Below are 19952 nucleotides of genomic sequence, written 5' to 3'. Positions count from 1 at the left end.
GTTGAGGCCAGCCTGCGCATATGTGTAGTGACAATTCTGGAATTTGCCAGCTGCCGATAGTTTCTGTAATTGTGTGACATTTGGGGTTCTGGGAACTTTTCAGACGGTAAATAAATGAGACTCTGCCCTGAGAGGCAGAGTCGTTGGCTGTTGGTTGTTCAGGGGGATTGGTTATGGTTTGTTAGTAGTCATGCTCAAAGAAGAAAGAAGTTAGACTCAAGCATATCTCTCTTCCCTTTATCCTTCTTTCTATCCTATCCAGTGATAGGAGGTGAAATCAGGGGGTAGGGAGTAAAGGGTGGAAAAAAGAAGAACCCACCAAATAGCAAAGATCATCTACAAGTGGCACCTCGGCAGAAGAGATGGCTCAGAGGTGAAAGCACTGGTTGCTCTTCCAGAAGTCCTGAGTTCAATTCCCAGAAACCACATGGTGGCTCACAACCATCTATAATGAGTTCTGGTGCCCACTTCTGGCCTGCAGGCAGAACACTGTATGCATAATAAGTAGACAGACAGACAGATAGATAGATAGATAGATAGATAGATAGATAGATAGATAGATGTTTGTTTTGAAAAAAAAAAAAGTAGCACCACAACAAGGGGTTCAAAAGTTGAGGATAAAAAATGGGAAATTTTATTTCAAATGCCATAGAGGAAATGGCAGGGGACAAAGGAATGGATTTTTTTTTTTTCAAAAGGCCAAAAAGGTTTATTGTGGCTGCTGCCACTGAGATATCCCTTTGTTTGTTCCCAGAGAGGATTTATCTGTTTTTTGTTTGTTTGTTTGTTTGTTTGTTTTCTTCATATACTTTGTTTCAAAACAGTTTGAAGGACTGGCTACCGATATGCAGTAAGAAACTGATTCAAAAACAAATCAAAAGCAGAATGAAGCAAAGGTAACTAAAGGAGTACAGATCTTGTTTCCCTAGGTGTGGAGGAGCAGAGCTGTTGTTACTCAGTTTCCAGAAAATGTCTGTAAAGCAATCAGTCATTTTGCTTTCAGAAAGGAGGAGCATCATAAGGTATTTACTGATTGGCCTTAGCTTTTGGGCTGAGAATTACCTGAAGTCATTTACTCCTTAAGTCATTTACTCATAAAGTCTAAGGGCTTCCTTTTGCTAAGTGCACAATTGTAGCACCTTTTGAATCCAAGTTTAAAAATGTCATCAGCTACTTCACAAAAAGCTAACCTGAAGAACTTCACTGCTACAGCAAAGGCAAATGCCCTCCAGAGTAAGGATTAGCGTTCTCACAAACCAAGCCAGATATGTTCCTGAGGTTTACAAGTTCACATGAAAAGAATGCATGGGGAAGCTCTGGTTGGCCACATCTTTCAGAATTGAGATTAAAGAGCTGGTGTTGTAGCAAAGCCTTTAGTTCTGTGTTCATCACCAAGAAGAAAGAGGAAAATGAAGTTTGGCAGAAAAAGTCAAGGCCAAGAAAGGGATAGAGCAAGTCAAAGGCAGGCTAAGAGAAGGGCTAGTGAGGCATGAAGTCTCTGGGGAGGCCAAGTGTGGTCAGGATAGATAAGCCCAGCCAGGTCACACTGAGACTTTCTCATATAAAGGTTAGTGTAGAGGTCATTTAAAGAGCCTATGTGCCATCATTCCTAGCTACCAACCTAGGAACATGCTGTGATAAACACAGTATACATAAAATGGCCTGTTAATGGCAGGCATGGTTTGAAGGGACTTAATCCTCAATTCTCATTAGAGCAATGGTCAGAGACATTTACCAGCTTCAACAGATGAGTGTCATGACTTCCCTGGCGTTAGAAAGGACCTAGGTGTGCCTGAAATTAGTACCCTTTTTCCTCCTATCCAAACTGCCTAATATTCCTTGTACATCTTCCTAGCATTGCTATACACATACTTCACGACAGAACTTCGGAGAACCTAGTGACCTCTATCACTCCATCCTCCACAGGGCACAACCCTCTCCCTCATCTAAGACCTGGGCTTCGCATCCCAGTCCCTCATGTGGCCACAGCCCCTCAGAAAACCCAGCAGATTTCTCACCTCTGCCTTACAGTGTGTTCTTTGAGCCTAGCCAGTGGCTCCCTTGCTTGCCCACATTTGGTGGTGAGGCCTTGGTGTATTCTCCCTGCCTCCCATTCAAGACCCTCCACTTTCCTGTCCCTCCAAAGCCACCATCATTCTTGGGATGTGCCTGGCACAGTCCCACCATCAGTTTTCACCCGTGCCTTCCCTCTGCCCTGTTCACTGCCTCTCCGGAAAATTCTAAACCATTCCTACAACACTGACCATACCTGTGTCTGAACTCCAAATGCCAAGGTCCATCAGGATGTGTATTGTGTTGGTTATAGGTGTTGGCTTGTCATCTTGCAGAGCTTCATAGCACCTAATGCACTAACCAAAGATGCAAGAGAAACTCAAACAATGGATTTATTTTTAACTGCTCTATTTTGGGATATTCGTCTCTAGGCTTGGTCTTTATATCACTGGTCTTAGCTTCTAGCTGAACAACAGCTGTGGCTTATCTGAGCTGAAATGGAAGGAGGCTTCGGTATCCCAGAAGGAGCCAGGCACTTCCCATTAATACTTACAGGGAAGAAATACTCAGACTGTGGCCAGTTCAGATGCTGGGCCATGCTTGGGGGAAATGGCCAAGAGAGGGTGCAAAGGGAGTAACTGTAGTTACCATACACAGTGGGACACAACTGTAGTTCCTGCACCTGGGAAGCCTAGGTTACAGAGTGCAGCCTGGTCTCCAGAGAAAGGGAAAGAATGCTGAATGTCTGCTAGAACCTCCTTTCAGGATACCTGAGCCCTAATTAAGAGCTCCCTTTAACACAATTCTAGAACTTAGCAGAAGAAAACAAAACTATTAGGTTCAAATTAAATGATCGGTGAGTGCTAACCTAAATAAAGGTGATGTTATCCAAGGATGGGAAGACTGTAGAAGACCGTATGTAAGAGTGACCACTGTGGAGGCTGTAACCACAGCCTCAAGAGACAAGGGAAATCCTGGTTCCCATATCTAGACATGGGCTGCAGTGCTGTGTGGAACAGACTGTTTTGAGGGCACAGTCCCAGTGTACCCACTCGGGATTAGGGATAGCTAGATCCTTCATTTCCTCTGACCCTGCTGAGGATCCCGCTTCTGCTGGAGGCTCAAAAGTCAGAGAGCCCATGTTGGCTGCCCTCCTGTAGCCCAGACTGAAGTACCGAGCACACCAACCAAAGGGGAGAGCTGCCCGGAGACACAAACAAGCCAGACACGCTGCACTTGAGGCTTGTTGGTGTGTCTCCTTTGGGGTGTTATTGCAGTACCCCAGCAGCCCAGAAGATCAGCACTCTTCAAGCACTCCAATGCTGCCTTTTAAGGACATGCTATTTCCCTCTTGTTTGCCACTGAGACCATTCTATTGTATAGCTTAACAATCTGCACCATTGAAGGTTAGGAAATGTCAACCAGGCCATTTTTTTTTCTTTCCCAGGATTGTGAGAAAAGAATAAGCTGTGTGGCCTGTGAAGACACAATGTCAAGAATTTTCTCAAATCTTGGTGTAGAAATTCCCTCTCCATCTTGTCTTACCTATGTGGTCTCCTGGTGTCACTCCACCCCTCCTTACTAGTGTCTGGCCTTTTAAAGGGGCATGGATAAGAGCAGTCATTACAATGAGCCTTACACGGCCCGGGAAGGACCCACTGACTCGTGCACGGGAACCCTGCGTCCTTTTGAAGTACTTAGTGACGAATGCCTGGGCCTGTTATATCATTTTCTTCAGGGGCATAATGTGTTTTTCATAGCGTATGGACACCAGCTATTGTCCTATAAAATAGTAGAATTACAGTATCACATGAAAAGTCTAGATAAAAGAGTTTTTGTTTTTCCTACTTGAAGTAATGTTAATATAATTCTCATTTTTTAAATAACAGGTAATAAAAAAAAGTGCAAAGAGTAAAAGAGTATGCCCACTCCCACCCCTACCCCACACAGCATTAGCAGTGCTGCAGAAAAAGATGTTTCGATCCATGGATTACATGCTGTGATAGCTTATCCTTCATTTCCTGGGAGGTGTGTTGAGGTGTGTTCTCTCCCACCTTCCCTCCCTCTCTGGCCCTCTTTTTCTTCCTCCCTCTCTCTCTCCCTCCCTCTCTCTCTCCTTCCCCCTCTCTCTCTCTCTCTCTCTCTCTCTGTGTCTGTTTCTCATATATATATATATATGAGACAGGGTCTTAGTATGTACCACAAGCTAGCCTTCAATTTGTGATTCTTTTGCCTTAGACCCTTGAGTGTTGGCATACAGTTGTGTGCCACTATGATTACCTGCTACTTGCATTTTTTTTTTTTTTGAGACAGCATCTCACTGTGCAGCCCAAGCTGGCCTAGAATTCACCATCTTCCTACTTCCCACGTCAGCCAGCCAATTACATAGAATTACAAGCACAACCACCACACCCAGATTGAGGATGGAATCTTGAAGCAGTCTGTATTCTGTTGCTCTTGCAAAGTACAGGCCAGCTTTGGGGCAGCTGGTATAGCAGAGGCTGCTTCTCAATGAAAACAAACACTGTTTGTAAAGTGCAGGCTTGGGCGTCCCATGGCAGCCACCCCCAGGGACCTTATTTCTGAGCAGCTTCTGTCCCCTTAAGCGTTAATTATACATATGCAGCTCTCCTGCCAACATAAGAATTTGGTTTATTATGTTAGAAAACATTTGGCTGAGAGAATCTACTGGTGCTGAATACTTAAAATTCCTACTGTGGCTTCTGTCATAGCATTTGTAGACATCAGTTGCTTCTAGATTTTTGTTAGAAGGAGGAGTCCAAGAAATGAGTGTGATTGACACTTGCCCAGAACATAAGAATCACGTTTCCAGTGTCATCCCAAACATATGGAGATTCCCAGGTGGGTGTGCCAAACTGCAGGAGCTACTCATGTCCTTCACCTGCAGTGGGACTTGGACCAGCTTGGGCCACATTGATCCTCTGCACATGGTGTCAGTGCCCCTCCTTATGGCCTGATCACTGATCACAGCACAGTAGACGAGTGGGCTCAGGGCTACCAGGCTTATAAGGCGCACTGCAGGCAGCAAGGAAATTGTTCTTCCAAGATACTCGTAGCTCAGGGCTAAGTTCTTAGCTCCCTTACAAGATGCTAACCCTCTGTGAACACACCAGTACTCCATTAGGCTGAGCTCTTAGCTCCTCTTGCATAATCCTAACCCTCCTCTCCACTATGAGAGCATATATACGCTCTTCCAACCCTCTTCACTTAGCAAAACCTTTCCATTCACTGTTCTCAGCACCCCTCAGGGGAGCTACCCTGAGGGCTTGTCTGTAGATCACTTTGTCTTTTTTTTTTTTTTTCACTTTACATCTCAGTCATAGCTCCCTCCCTTCTCTCCGCTGGCCCCACCCTCCTTCTCTCTTTATTTCCCCTCCTCCCCCCTCAAGAAAGCCCCCCCACGCCTACCCATCCCACCACATCAAATCTTATCAAGACTGAGCACATCTTCTACCATGGTGGCCTGGCAAGGCAGCCCTGCCAGGGGCAAGTGATTGAAAAGCATGCAAGAGGGTCCTTGTCATAGACAGCTCCCATTCCCTTTATTAGGGAACCCACATGAAGACCAAGATGTCCATTGTGTACATATGTGTAGGGGGCCTAGATCCAGTCCATATATGGTCATTTGTTGGTGCTTCAGTCTCCGCAAGCCCCCCTGGGCCCAGGTTAGTTGGCTCTGTTAGTCTTCTTGTGGAGCTCCTGTTCCCTCCAGGTCCTTCTATCCTTTCTCCCACTCTTCCACAAGGCTCCCTGTGCTCTGCCCAATATTTGGCTGTGAGTCTCAGCATCTGTTTCGATCCACTGCTGGGTGGAGCCTCTTAAAGGACAGCTATACTAGGCTCCTGCCTGCAAGTGTAGTAGAATGTCGCTAATAGTGTTAGAGGCTGGCTCTTTCCCATGGTGTGGTCAGGCATTGGTTGGCCATTCCCTCAATCTCTGTTCTCTCTTTATCCCTGTACATCTTGTAGGCAGGGTAAATTTTGGGTTTTCGCTGCTGAGTTGGTGGTCCTCTCCTTCTACTAGGAGTCCTGTCTGGTTAGAGGGTGGCCTCTTCAGTCTCCATGTCTCCTGCTGTAGGGGTCTTTGCTAAGTCACCCCCATATCCTCCCAGAAGCCCACCCTGTCACAAGTCCCCAGCCTGTCTCAGAGACGCCCCAGGCCACAATTTCTCTTCTCTCTACATTCCCTTTGTCCTCCCTCCTCCCCTCCCCTGCTCTCCCTCTCCTTAGGACTGCTGTTGTTGGCCCCTGAACAGTTGTGCAGCATTTACCTAATGCCTGTTTTCCTTAACAGACTGTGAGCTCTATGAGGGCAGGAACCTGACCATTATGTTTAGAGCTATTTAATGCACCATTGCATCAGCATTTTACGAATACTGTATGATGAATGTTTGTTTTAAAATTCAGGGACAAAGTTAGTTAAAAGGTAGTTTGAGCTGCTTTTAAATTGATTCAAGGGCTTCCACATTTATTACCTGTGTTAGTTACTTTTCTCTCTGCTCTGACAGAATAACTGACAAAGGCAATTTAAAGAAGACTGTTTTTTGGCTTAGGTTTCAAGGTGCAGTTTATCATGGAGGAGAAGTCATGGTGGCAGGACCATGAGGCATCTGATTTGTGTCCACAGTCAAGAAGCAAAGAGAGATGAATGCCAGTGCCCATGCTTTCTCCTTTTCAGTCTGGTACTCAAGACTGTGGAATAGTGTCATTCAGGGTGAGTCTTCCCTGCTCAGGTACACCTTTCTGGAATCATCCTCAGATATACCCCAGGGGTATTTTTATGGTTTTGCTGAATTCAGTCAAACTGACAATGGAGATTAACCATCACACGATTTAAAATCATTTCTTGTTATTGTTTTGTTGTGAAATTTGCTGAATCTTACCTTTAAATGCATTTTGTACATAAATGTAAGTTTCTGTCAGGTGCACCCCTTACTCAGCCTCCCTCAAATGTCCAGCTTATATTTGCACATCTCAGCTTGCATTTCCCAGTAGACAATTCAAATATGTATGGCCCCCATTCATAACTTCATTTGTAAATAGACTAGTCTTTAGCTTCTAGCACAATTTAATAATAATAATAATAATAATAAACCTGATAAGCCTAGTAGCACAGACCTATAATTCCAGCTGCCCAGGAAGCTGAGGCAGGAAGAGTGCAAGTTCAAGATGTACTTGGGCTATCAAGCAAGTACAAAGTTGGCCTGGGTTACTTAGCAAGACTCTCCCAAAAAGAAAAGTAGTCAAGCAGCTGAAGAGTAGCTCAGTTGTGGGTGCTCACCTAGCATGTAAGAAGCCCTTGGCTCAGCCTTAGAACGACAGAAAACAGAAGCCATAATCTTGTCATCATTCTTTAAAGCATTATTTGGGAAAGCACTGGGGGAAAGTTGCGTGTCACTCAGCATCCCTGGGAATCTCAGCTCAGTGTTTCTGTCCTCCCGATTGGCTTTTCCCCATTATTGGTTGTTGTCCATTTGAGTTGAACTAAATGGGCCTGCCTGTTAATCACCAGGGTTCCTAAGTGTCTCTCCCTGCCCCCTCCCAGTTTGGTGGTTTTCATTATCGGTGGCAGTGCTGTGCTTGGGTCAGTATAGCCTTTTCCTGGCCCCACTCATGTGTCTCTGTTCCCCTTGAGTCGTCTTTGCTGGGAATTCAAATTATGTTGTTGCTCTGGGAAAGGGGCAGCAAGGTTGTTTCTTAGAGGTTCTAGACCACCATCTTACAGTTCATGTGGAGCTGGGAGCTCTTGCAGCCCAACATACAGGAATCTTGAGGCAGGAGGATGGTGAATTCTAGACCAACTCAGGCTACAGCCAAGATCCTATCTCAGTAAAGCAGTAACAAACAATAAACAAAACAGTCTCTATTTCCATAGTAATATCACCACTTATTTATGAGGAGTTGTAAAAATGGTCATACTCACTGTCATTTCTCGATTCATTTACTAACTATAGTGTTCAGGAGAGAGAACATTCCCCTTTTTACTGTCCAGGAAAGCCACATTGGGAGGATGGGTACATGGGGTTTTTGTTTGTTTGTTTGATTGTTTTTTGTTTTGTTTTTTTTTCTGTTTAGCTCTTTTTTATTAATTTATTATTTTATTAGTTACAATGTATTTGCTTTGTATCCCAGCTATAGCGCCCTTCATCATCCCCTCCCAATCCTTTTACAAACTGGTTTTCAAAGTAAAAAGTTTTTCCAGGTATCTATCTATCTATCTATCTATCTATCTATCTATCTATCTATCTTTGTTTCTTTCTTTCTTTCAATTTATCCACTTTGTATCCTGGCTGTAGTCCCCTCCCTCATCTCCCTATGCCCCTTCTCTCCTCCACTGATAAGGGAGGACCTCCTCCCCTTCTATCTGACCCTAGCTTATCAGGTTTCATCAGGGCTGTCTGCATCATCTTCCTCTGTGGCCTGGCAAGGATACACCCCCTCCCCCTTCCCCAGTATCTTTCAAAAGTGACAAAGGAATGAATGAATGAACATGTTTGCTTTTATTGTTAATCTTACCAACCTTATGTTTTAATATTTTTATGCATTGGCAGCACTTATTTCTGTTTAAATTATGTCTCTGGCTATTCGAAGTCAAAACACATGAGCTTGAGTACTTTCTACAAGACAGTAATTCCCTCTGAAAATCACCTTTCTGTAGATGTAGCTCAGTTTGTAGATTCTTGCTTAATATATGCAAGCCCTGGGTTTGGTCCTCAGCACCACATAAAGCCTAGGATGATGACGTATGTCCATGTGAAGGCGCCAGGAAACTCCTAAGTTCAAGATCCTCCTGGCTACATATCAAGTTGAAGGCCAGCCTGAGATACGTGAGACCCTATCACCACACAGAAAAGTTCCTTGCTCTGTGGCAAGGTTCACTGTGTACACATTCTACCTCAGACCTTACATTTTTTAAGGTGTGTGTGTGTGTGTGTGTGTGTGTGTGTGTGTGTGTGTACAGATTTTCTTGGAAGCCAGAAGAGGATATTAGGTCCCCTGGAACTGGAGTTTCAGATGGCCATGAGCTGCCTGATTTTGGGTACTGGGGATGAAACTCTGGTCCTCTACAAGAATAGCAAGTGCACTTAACTGCTGAGCCACCTTCCAGCCAAGGTCTGACATCCTTCAGCAGAAATGTTATATTAGTGACCACAGTCTTGGTAGTAAATGGAGTGCTTATAATTTACAGTGGACAACGGTAGAAAATGTGTAAGTGACCTTTTTTTTTTTTTTAAGTAAAGAATCCATTCTATGTGTAACTGGCATCTGGCTTAGTGATGGTTTAACATGGCTTCACAGACCTTAATCCTCTCCTGTGCTAGAAACTCTGCCTCCAAGTCATGTCACTGTCATTACTGCTCAGAGCCTCAGGGTACTCACACACAGACTGTGGTCAACCTGAGACTAGTGATACAAGTTGGCCATTGTCCTTTGTTTGTCGGGTATCCCTTACATCAGGCTGTGTGTGGTCATACCGACAACCTGAAGCTCAGTCCTTTCATGTTGCTTTACTTTTTTAGTAATTCCTTTTTCAACTTTGTAGTACTTTATAAATACAAAAAGTATCTACATGATTGCAAAGTAAACTCTCTAAAGCAGGGGGTTGAGGTCTAGCATCCCCTTATTCCCTTTTCCTATAATCAATCATTTCAAGTATGTTTCTTTCTTTTTCTCTTGTATGAGATATGGAGGTGCACACTAGAAGTTTAGAGTCACACGTGCTTGTTATCCCAGCACCCAGAAGGCAGAGGCAGGAGGATCAAGAGTTCCAGGCCAGCCTGGGCTGCATAGAGACCTGCCTCAAAAACCAAAACAAGCCAATGTAATAAAATGAGGGCTGCTGCTCTCTCACACTTCCCCTGTGTTGTCCTGTCACACACATGGCGTGCCCTGGGGTAATTGCAGTGCTTCCATGTAGCCGCTGCATGCCATCTCACTGGTGTGGTCTCAGCTCAGCAGCTGCCACTACCCTTCAAACTAAAAAAGTCTCCGTCACTTCTCCCTTCAAAAGGCCCCACAAGATCCCATCTCATATTGTGAGGACCCATGTCCTTTGGCACAGATCTGTCCCCTCTGGCTTCCAACTCCCTGATCTCTTTTTTTCTTCTCACCATTATGGTTCAGCCCATGGCTTTTTGGCCATTCCCTTCAGGGCCTTTATACTGCGTGAGCTTTGTTCTTAGAATTCTCAGTTTCCACTCACCTTCAAGTCCTGGGACCTTCTCATTGGGACCTTCTCAGAGAACTTTGTTCCTTAAGGAAATTGCTATAAATATGCACAAGGGAAGCTTCTAATGTTCCAACCACCTGTTTCCATAGCATTCTTACCTCCCATCATGCTCTGGGAAATGTACTGTAGGTACATTGGTGTTCTCTACTAGGATAAGACCCTTACCACTCTTGCTCACCCTTATGTCCCCGTGGCCTGCACAGAATAGGTGCTCTTTAAGTACTGAGTGAGTGAGTGAGTGAGTGAGTGAGTGAGTAAGTGAGTGGAAACTTTCTGAACTTCAACTGAAAAAGCGACAAATCCATGAGCAAGTGTCACAACATTCAGAGCCACGCTGACCTCATGGCCCACAAGAGAAAAAGGCTCTCTTCCCATCTGCCAGACCATGGCTTCTTCCTCTCCCATGTCCAGTGGCTCTGGAAGTGAGCAGTGTTGAGGGCCAGTGGCCCATGCTTCCATCAGTCGGACAACAGAAGGTAGTAGTAACGGCTTGCTGCCTAGTTGCTGTTCACTGTGTTACTGTGAGCTCTATAGGAACTTACTAAACCATAGCCACGCAACAACCCAGCAAGGGCGGCATGATTTCTCCATCTTAGAAACAAACCAATGAAGCATTAACAGGGTTTTAGTAATTGCCTGTGGGTAAATATTTCGTAAGTGGCACAGCTCAAGCCAGTCCCCATGGAGTTCATGGACCCAGACCTTAAGCCATGCTGTGCAGGACTTTGGGAGATGATGAGCATGCTCTTTGTCTATGGTATTCAACCAGAGTGAAGACTGAACATTTGGCATGTGGCTGGCTGCCCTCAGTTGCACTTTAATTGCTTCTAGTCTTAAGTAATTTACATTTAAACAAGAACACACTAATGCTTTGTTGAACCACTCTGCCGCTGAGCTTTGTACACATGACTGGCAGAATGGCAGAGTTATCCAAGTCTTCACCACAGTTGTCATGTAAGCCCAGAGGTACAGCTGTTTCCAGGATTCCATGAAATGGCTCGAACCCCTGAGCTCAGAGTTGTCCAACAGCATCATGCATAACTCAGGATCACACTGCTCTGATCTCACTCAGTGAAGACTGCTGCCGGCATGTGTGTGCTCCTTTGTGCTGGAGGAAATGAATGCACGGATATTCTGACTTCAGTTTGTCCTTTTCGTTTTGTTTGTTTTGTTTTTCAAGACAGGAACTCTTGATCCTCCTGACTCTGCCCTCCCCAAGTGTTGGCATTACAGGTGTGCACCACTGTACCTGGTCAGTTTGTCCTTTTACACGTCCAATAAAAACTGTTTAAAAGTGTACAATAAAAATTGTACTAAATACCATACTAAAGCATGGTATTGCAGGCTTTGCTGGAAATTACCAGTTACATTTCTATTCATTTATATATATATATATATATATATATATATATATATATAGTTTTTTACTTTAAAAATTTATTTATTTATTTATTTATTTAATAAGGGAAAGACCAGTAAAACAAATTCTTAACACCCAGAATTAATCACTGGTATATTATCCATTATGTATATAGAAAATATGTCTTTTTTAATGTGTATATATTTTTAAATTATACAAGTGGTAATGCATTTTTTTTGTTTAAAAAATAACACACATTATTAAGACAGCTGTCTTTTCCCTGTCCCTCTAAGCAAAACCTCTTACTTTTTCCTGAGAGGTAGGCAGCATTGTGAACTTGGTGTGTATGCTTCAAGTATTTTTCTAAAGAATTCTTATAACTGAAAATGCATTTGCTTAGAAACATATGGTGGGTGGGGATTGATGGTGCAGGCCTGTGAACCCAGCACTTGGAAAGTGGAGTTAGGAAAGCTGGTTCAAAATCATCCTTGGCTACTTATAAGTTTGAGGCCAATCTGGATTAAGGGAGACCACATCTCAAATAGGTGGATGGATGGATGGATGGATAGATAGATAGATAGATAGATAGATAGATAGATGGATGGATGGATGGATGGATGGATGGATGGATGGATAGATAGATAGATAGATAGATGGATAGATGGATAGATAGATGGAACGATGACATCTTCACTATGTCTGTAAATGGCAACACTATTTTTATAGTGTCACTACTCCTTTGTGTACTGAGTGGTCTATGTGACTGATTTGTAGGGGTCAGTATAATCAATGGTCAGCACTCCTGTTCACCAACTATATGGCAAATATTTGCTCCCTATTTGCAGCCGAATTTTATCCTTTTTGTGATTTATTTTGTCATGATGAAGATTTAGAATTTCATGGTGGCTTCTAAGACATCTCTCATTCTTATTGAACTGATTGTAGGTCTTATGGAATCTTCTAGAAGAGATGGAACTAATATGTGACTTCCTGATTTATTGGTTGATTGCTATTTCTGAAAGAATAAAAGCTTCCTTTGTGAATATTTATAGCATTTTCCTTAAGGAACAAAGTTCATTTTTATGTCATGAAATGCTGTGCTGTGGAGGTAATGATTTTGTGATATCAAATAATAAAATGTTGACAGTGGTAAAAGCCTTGTAATGGATTTTAAAGCAAGAGTTGATTTGCTTTTCATTACATGCTCTTTGCGGTTGTTTGTTCGTGGTGCTTCTGCTTGAAAATTTTTTATAAGTTATTAGGATCTGGTATTTATAATTACACTGAAAATGAATTTCAAATGTTTAAAAGTATTTTAAATACCATCTCTCTTCAGAGTGAAATCACAGCAGACTAGCATCACTTCACTAACCTTGAAGCCCAGCTCTCCTGCCTGCCAAGTGGGAACAGGCAAGCCACTTCACCTTGTCTGTTGGTTTCTTTATCTGTAAGATGGGCAGTAATAGTGCTACTGGGATTGCTACAGCTAAAGGAACTGTGACTCCTTGGAGCACCCCAAGCAGTGTCTCAGTGTGGAAGCAGCACACCACAGAGGCCAGTGTTTGCCCATCCAGTGTCTCCAGAGTCTCATGAATGAGAAGAAAAAAAGTAGTGTCCCCTGGAAAGTGTGTTTAGTTAAGAATCTGCTGCCATCACTGATTGTCTTTTCACGCCATCAGCGATTCAGGAAAATCATCACTGCTGGGTGTAGCTGACCCACGCATGGCTGTGGCTGTCTTTCACAGATAGATCCATTGCACACTTCTGGCCACACAAGCTCAGTACTTTCAAACGGTAAATAGAAAATGAAGAAAAACCTTAAGAAAGATCTCTCTCTCTCTCTCTCTCTCTCTCTCTCTGTGTGTGTGTGTGTGTGTGTGTGTGTGTGTGTATGTGTGTGTGTGTGTGTGTGTATGATGAGGAGTATCTTTGTGTGTGTAGAGAGAGAGGGAAAGAGAGAGATCTTTATGACCCTTCAAACATGTGATTGTGTTGTACAGCTAGTTGAGTAAATTTGGCAGCTGGCGTGATAGTGCACATCTTTAATCCCAGCACTTGGGGGGAGGGGTAGAGATAGGCGGATCTTCGTGAGTTCAAGGCCAGCCTGATCTACAGAGTGAGTCCAGGACTATATAGCCAAGGCTATACAGAGAAATCTTGTCTCAAAATAAATAGATAAATAAACAAATAAATAAACAAGTATTTGGCTTCACCTCTCCCGCTAGCGGGCAAGCTCTGTGAAACCCCAGGCAGTATATGCATTCAATATCAGGTTGATGGCCATTCTTACTGTTTGTTAACTGTTAATTTGTTAATTGTATATCTTAAATATGTGTGATACAATGTGATAATAGTTTTGAATTGCTGGTAATTAAATCATAGTAACAAATGTATTACCTCCTGTGCTTGTTTTTTATGTTGTTTTTTTTTTTTTTTTATGGTTTAAAGCAATTTTAAACCTGCTTTTTTATGAGCTTTTAAATACAATCTGCCCTAACATTTCGGTAATCGTTCTGTGCAACAGAGCACTGAGAGCCTGCCTCCTTGCTGAAATTTTGTACCTTTCGCTCAGGGCTTTCCTTTGTCTCTGCTCCACTACTCTGGCCTTTGTCCCCACCATTTTGTTCTACTTATGAGCTTACTATTTTTCAGTTTTACATGAACAAGACCATACAGTACTTGCTTTTCTGTGCCTCATTTATTTCACTTAACACAGTGTCCTCTAAGTTTGGCCATTTGTTCACAAATGACAGGTTTTCCTCCCTTTGAAGTCTCAATCTAGTCTATTGTGTGTGTGTGTGTGTGTGTGTGTGTGTGTGTGCACATTTTCTTTACTCACTTACTTATTGATGGGTACAGTTGCATCTGTATCTTGATTCTTATGAACTATGCTGTAGTGGACATGGGGTACAATTATCTTTTCAACATACTGATTTCCCTTTCTTAACAAAGCAATGGAGCTGATGGATTGTTCAGTGATGTCTTCTGTAGTGGCTGTCCTGATTCACATTCACAGCCTCGCATCAGGCAACGGTTCCTTTTACTACATCCTGACTAACAGTTGTGATCTTTCTCTGATAGAGAATGGGGCCCCGTAGCTGTTACCAAACATCTTGACATTTGTTTTGCACAGCTCCTAGCTGGAGGGTACCTGGAGCCCTGCACGAGGCTTTCCTTCTGCCAACTCAGTCAGGGACTGGACTGGACTCAGAGTGGGAAACCAGAACTCCTGTCAGAGTCAGGGAACTCTCCTCCCAGCTTCCACTTCTATTTCTTCAACCCCAAGGAAAGAGCCATCATTTAAGATGAGGTTCAGTTAATATCTAAAGTAATTTGGAAGACAATGGTGAGAATGGTGTCTTCCCTAAGATTAATTTGACCATCACAGCTGCATTAGAACACCGATCAGTGCATATACAACAAGGACAGAATCATGTTCTCATTGTCTCCGCCATCACCCTAGAGCAAGCACACTCCTTCCCCCAGCTCCTCTCCTATGTCTTGGTGGCTGAGTGAAAGCATTGCCTGTAAGATAACCACTCAGTGTTTCCCCTCGTCATAAAATCTACCCAAACGATAGCTTGCAGCCTAGCAGGTAGAAGAGTCTGTCAGCAGAGTGAGCCTGCTGTTGGGGCTGGCTGCTTTTGTGGGCAGAATATAGCCCTGTTCTCTGCCTGCTGTGTATCCTGTTCACTCACCACCTTTGAACTAACAGGACCTCAGTCATAAGTGTGTCGGTGTGCAGGATGACACCTCTTTGTCAATCTAGGTTAAAACAAAACAAAACAAAAAACAGGCCTTTCTGCTAAAGGGAAAGCCATGGCTAATTTTCCATAAGAGCATAAGGTCAAGAAGACCTTCCCTGAAGAGAGAAAAACAACAAAACCCAGGAGCTGGGACTGTATTCTTTTTATAGTATTTATTTTTCCCCACCCCCAACCCTGTTGTCTTGCCTTACCCAGTCATGAAGGAACTAGTCACTTAAGCAAGCTTACAATGCTTCAGATCTCAAGAACCTCAATTTTCATCCTTATCAGTGTCTTCTTAAATGAATAATACAGTGACCTTCAGCTTTGTCCTCCATTACTGGAGGTTGATTCTCAGAGACCGCTCTGCTTTCTTAAATTAAGGCAGCTGCTGTCTGTATTCGGTTCAGCTCTAGCATTAGTGTTGTCCCAAGTGTGACATTTATGCTCTTTCGCTTCTTCCTTATAAATAAATATCAAAGGAGGAAGACCAGTGTGAACTCCACAAGGAATAATAAACTACAATAATACGCCATTGATTTTGTTCAGGATGTCTAAGTGTGTTTTTATGATTGTGTATGTTTATAGCTTTTTCACACAAGCGACATGAATTCTGGGCAATTAAAAAGGACATGAATTTCAAGGCATTTAGGAAGAAACTCTGCTCTTAAACGGCCTTGCCTTTTAGCAAGTTGGAGTTCCTGATGAAAACCATAGGTCTCAGACCTCTACCTTAAGAAACTGGAGTTATTGCCATTTTGTATTATTTTGCAGTGTGATTACTCTGAAGTGACATTTGGGGACTTTATTTTGGCGGCTAACGTAGATGTAACAACTTAGTCCGAAGCAGATAAAGAGTCATTTTACCCATTGTGCACCCTCCTGTGAGTTCCCTCCCACCAAGGTTCCCAGGCTGCAGCCGAGGACTGTGCAGAGGGAAGCCCCATGCCCATGGCCTTCCAAAGATGGCTTTGGGACAGTTGTTCTTAGAATTCAGTGACATAATAGGCAGACACAACAACACGGGGCACCCTCTTTCTGCCCATCTTAGAGCATTCCTGCTGCTCCCCTCAACTTTCTGGTGGGTGGTTTAAATTACTCAATAACACATAAATACCGACCCTTCGAAAAAATAACTGAAGCCTTACGGAGAACATAGTCGCTTAGACTCCTCCCGAGATAAATACCTATTTCATTGTCTATCCTTTCACCTTTACCCTTTCTGTGGTCAGTGTCTGCATCCTCTTAGACACTTTCACATATTCAAGTGTAGTGTGAAAATCAATAGTGCTGGACAACTAGATAGTTTTGTTCTCAAAAGGCTCTGTCTCCTTTGTGAAGACTTTTTGTGTGTCTTTCTGCACCTTAATTTTTATTCCTTCCATGATAATCTGCCAGATCCACTTCATTTGTATTAATTCTTAACGCTGTGTCTATGCGTCAGTTTGCTTAGCTTTTCATGCTCCAGGCCATTTGCTCTCCTAGTTTCCTGCTGTTAGAAACCCCCAAAGTCTGTGACTTGTTGAGCACACAAGTGTTTCTCTAGCTGTGTATCCACCAGTGGAATTGCTGGGTCATAGGATATGCATATCCCAGCATATAAGGAAGTGATGGCTGTGGAAAACTTCTCTCCAAAGTGAAGATTTCAGTCTATCTTCCCACCTGCAGGGAATACAGTTCCTACCTGTTTCCCTGCATCCTCACGAACTCTTAATATTGCTACACACTAAAATGCCTATCCCTTTCATAGGTGCCAGACAGCATCTCTTTACTTCCTTGTATAGTTTTCTTATTACTATGGAGATTGAGCTACTTTTCATGTTTATTTGCTGCTGATATTTCCTTTTTATAATGTGCCTATTCACTTTGCCTGTTTTTCTATTGGAATGTTTGTCCTAGTGATCTACAGAAGTTATGTGTGGGTGTGTGTGGAGGGGCGTGTGTGGGTGTGTGTGTGTGGTGCAGCCTATGTAAGGTGCATAGGGGGTGTTAGTATTCCGGTGGTGTGTATACACTGCTGAGTGATCCTGTGTCTGCTGGGCATGTCCTAACCTCCCAGATCATGTCCTGTGTTTTAAATTCATTTATACTCTCCTTTGTCCTCATTGTGTTGGACCTGGGTTTACTCTTTCCATTCTTATTCTTTTATCCAAATTGCTTTGTGAACCCACATGACACCATGATTGTATGCAGGTGATGCTTCCAAATGGTTGTGCTCATTTGAAGATCGGAGGCAAGACTGGGTGGTGACTGGGTGCCAGAAGCACCTCATGCAGAGATGTGGAACATATCTGTCATCAGTACCGGTTTCCTCAGCCCAGTGGCAGAACGGCTGAGCATCATGTTAGATTTTCCCTGTGTCGATACGTGATAACTAATATAAACAACTGAAAGTAGAAATGTTCCTTTTTCTCTTGATGTCAGAGGATTTAATCCTCAGTCCTTGGCTCCTTTGGTTCTAGTCCTGTAATGAGGCAGAATATGGTGGCTGTGGGAGCGTGTGGAGGAAGACAGGTCAAGCCTGAGGAAGGCGTAGACCAGTAACTTCAGAGGGCCACCCCTAGTAGCCCAGTTTCTCCAGTTAGGCCTCCGCCTTCTGATAGTTCCAGAATTTTTTTCAAACGTCACCAGCAGCTGGAGACCAGGCATGCAGCACATAAGTCTGATGAGGACATTCCATATTCAAGCCACAAGAAGTGTCAAACTCTTCTCTCGCCTGCCTGTCTGGGTTGCAGGCTGGAAGTCTTTAGAAAGGGTGTGTGGAAATGATGCATGCATTCATTATACACAGGGCCATGTGTGTGTGTGTGTGTGTGTGTGTGTGTGTGTGTGTGTGTGTGTGTAATTGGGAAGGATAAACCTAGCTCAGCAGTTTCCCTGCTGCCTACTTTTCAGGAACTACTCCACACTCCCAGGGCTGTATTCCAGCTTTTATTGTGCACTTTAAATTGGGATATATCTCAACTGTTGCATTTAATTGGGTGATTATTAAAAACCATGAGCAAATTCAGTTCAGTCGCTCACCAGAAAATGCCCTGGTGTCCAGCCTGAAGTAAGACCAAACTTCTCGCACTTTCGCTGTCCTGCCGGGAACTGCATGGTAGCGATGAGCAAGGCTAGGACTGTGGGTGGACATGTGCCCACATGACAGGGCTCAGAAACCACCTTACCAAGAGCTGCTGGAATGACCCCCCTACCCCCCGCTAGCGCTTGCTTCATGTCCTCATATTTCCTGCTTCTAATCATAAGTTCACTTAAAGGGTAAGTTTAACTCTTATCACTGCCACAGCCCACAGAAGGCTTCCAAAGAGAACTGAAAGAGGAATCCCATGCTTCCTGACTGGTATGCACTGTCAAAAGCCAGTTTGGGAATCCACTGTCCCACACTTGGGAGCACATGGCACAGCAGTGGATGAAGTGTCTGAGGAATCAAGACTCCTTGGTTTATGAGTGAGTGCATGAACAGCCTACATCCATTTGCCTGGCAAATGATATGGCAAATGACATCAAGTGGTATTTTCCCTAGTCAGCCTTTCATCACATCCTGCGGTGAGGAAGGATGATGACGTTAGCTTACGTTTTACGGTCAGCTGGCTACCCTACCTTCTGTCCTGTGGTGAGGTGTCATGGCAGGACACATGGCCCGTAGCTCATTGACTCATCTCATGGCCTCAGGGGAGGGCAGTGGAATTGGTAAGTATTTGGGAAATAAAATAGCTGGCCACATCTTGTGTAACTTAGGTTGCCTGGCCATGTGAAAAGGGCGACATACAGTTTTCTTGGGGATCTCATGGCAACTGTACGCATTGTCTCTTTAATTATTGGCTTATGCCCAAGCCCACCTTCTCTTGTAGTCACACTTCCAAAGGCAGGCGGTTTTAACCTATTCTTTGTGCAGACCTTCTGGTTGTTATTTATTTACGTATTACATAAGACGCTTACATTTTCATGTGGTAGTTTTCTACCTTTAAATATCTAGCCACGTTTTTCCTATGGAGACACATCTCTGAGACCACTGTAGTTCTCAGCCCTTTGTAAGTGATTTGTAAATGGTTTGTTTGTTCTTGATGGGGTTGAGGGGACTCGGGATCCTCTGTGTATTTATTTCTATGGCTCAGAAGTTTCACAATGACATATAAAATTTTGTAACTAATGTTTTTGTGTGTTTAAAAAAAATAACCACATTCAGTGCTGTGTGATATCTTTTGGTGTGCTGTAAGCAGGGATAGGAAGAAGGGTCTCACATCTCTTATTTCTGCCTGGAAATCTGCATTATCTTTACCTTAATTATCTGTACCTTGACTCTCTTGCTCCTTTTAGGCAAGTTGGTGATGGCATGACTGGCTGGAACATGCTGCATATCTGTTGTGCTTCGTGAATCTGTGGTTTTATTATTTGATTACAATTGGAATTTTGGGGCCATTATTTTTAAACCTCAAGGAGTTACCTCATGCCTGCCGCTCTCTGATTTATAAAATCCTCCCATTATCTTTCATTGTTAATGCTTTCTATAACCTGTCTACAGTTAACTGATGTTTCCTTCTGTAATCTCCAGTACTATATAGATACAAATTAGATGTTAC

At 43.3% G+C, this 19952-nt stretch overlaps 1 protein-coding gene across 13 annotated transcripts in view; it reads left to right on the top strand.

Moving 5' to 3' along the window:
• The window catches only part of C10H16orf78 (chromosome 10 C16orf78 homolog), a 115432-nt gene that overhangs the window by 14900 nt on the left and 80580 nt on the right, over positions 1 to 19952 (top strand). For 2 of the 13 annotated variants that reach the window (XM_060392290.1, XM_060392281.1), the window contains exon 1: positions 6615 to 6747. The exons of 9 other annotated variants lie outside the window; for them this stretch is intronic. Coding sequence is in view for 1 of the 4 variants with exons in the window: in XM_060392291.1 (XP_060248274.1) it covers positions 6682 to 6747 (66 nt within the window). In the remaining 3 variants the exon portion in view is untranslated. Of the gene's footprint in view, positions 1 to 6614; positions 6748 to 19952 lie in introns of those variants that run through there. 2 more of the 13 variants (XM_060392283.1, XM_060392291.1) reach the window with 2 other exon arrangements.

The sequence above is a fragment of the Meriones unguiculatus genome, chromosome 10 (assembly GCF_030254825.1).
Source record: "Meriones unguiculatus strain TT.TT164.6M chromosome 10, Bangor_MerUng_6.1, whole genome shotgun sequence".
Classification (NCBI taxonomy): domain Eukaryota; kingdom Metazoa; phylum Chordata; class Mammalia; order Rodentia; family Muridae; genus Meriones; species Meriones unguiculatus.
This window is presented reverse-complemented; position numbering and strand designations above follow the sequence as displayed.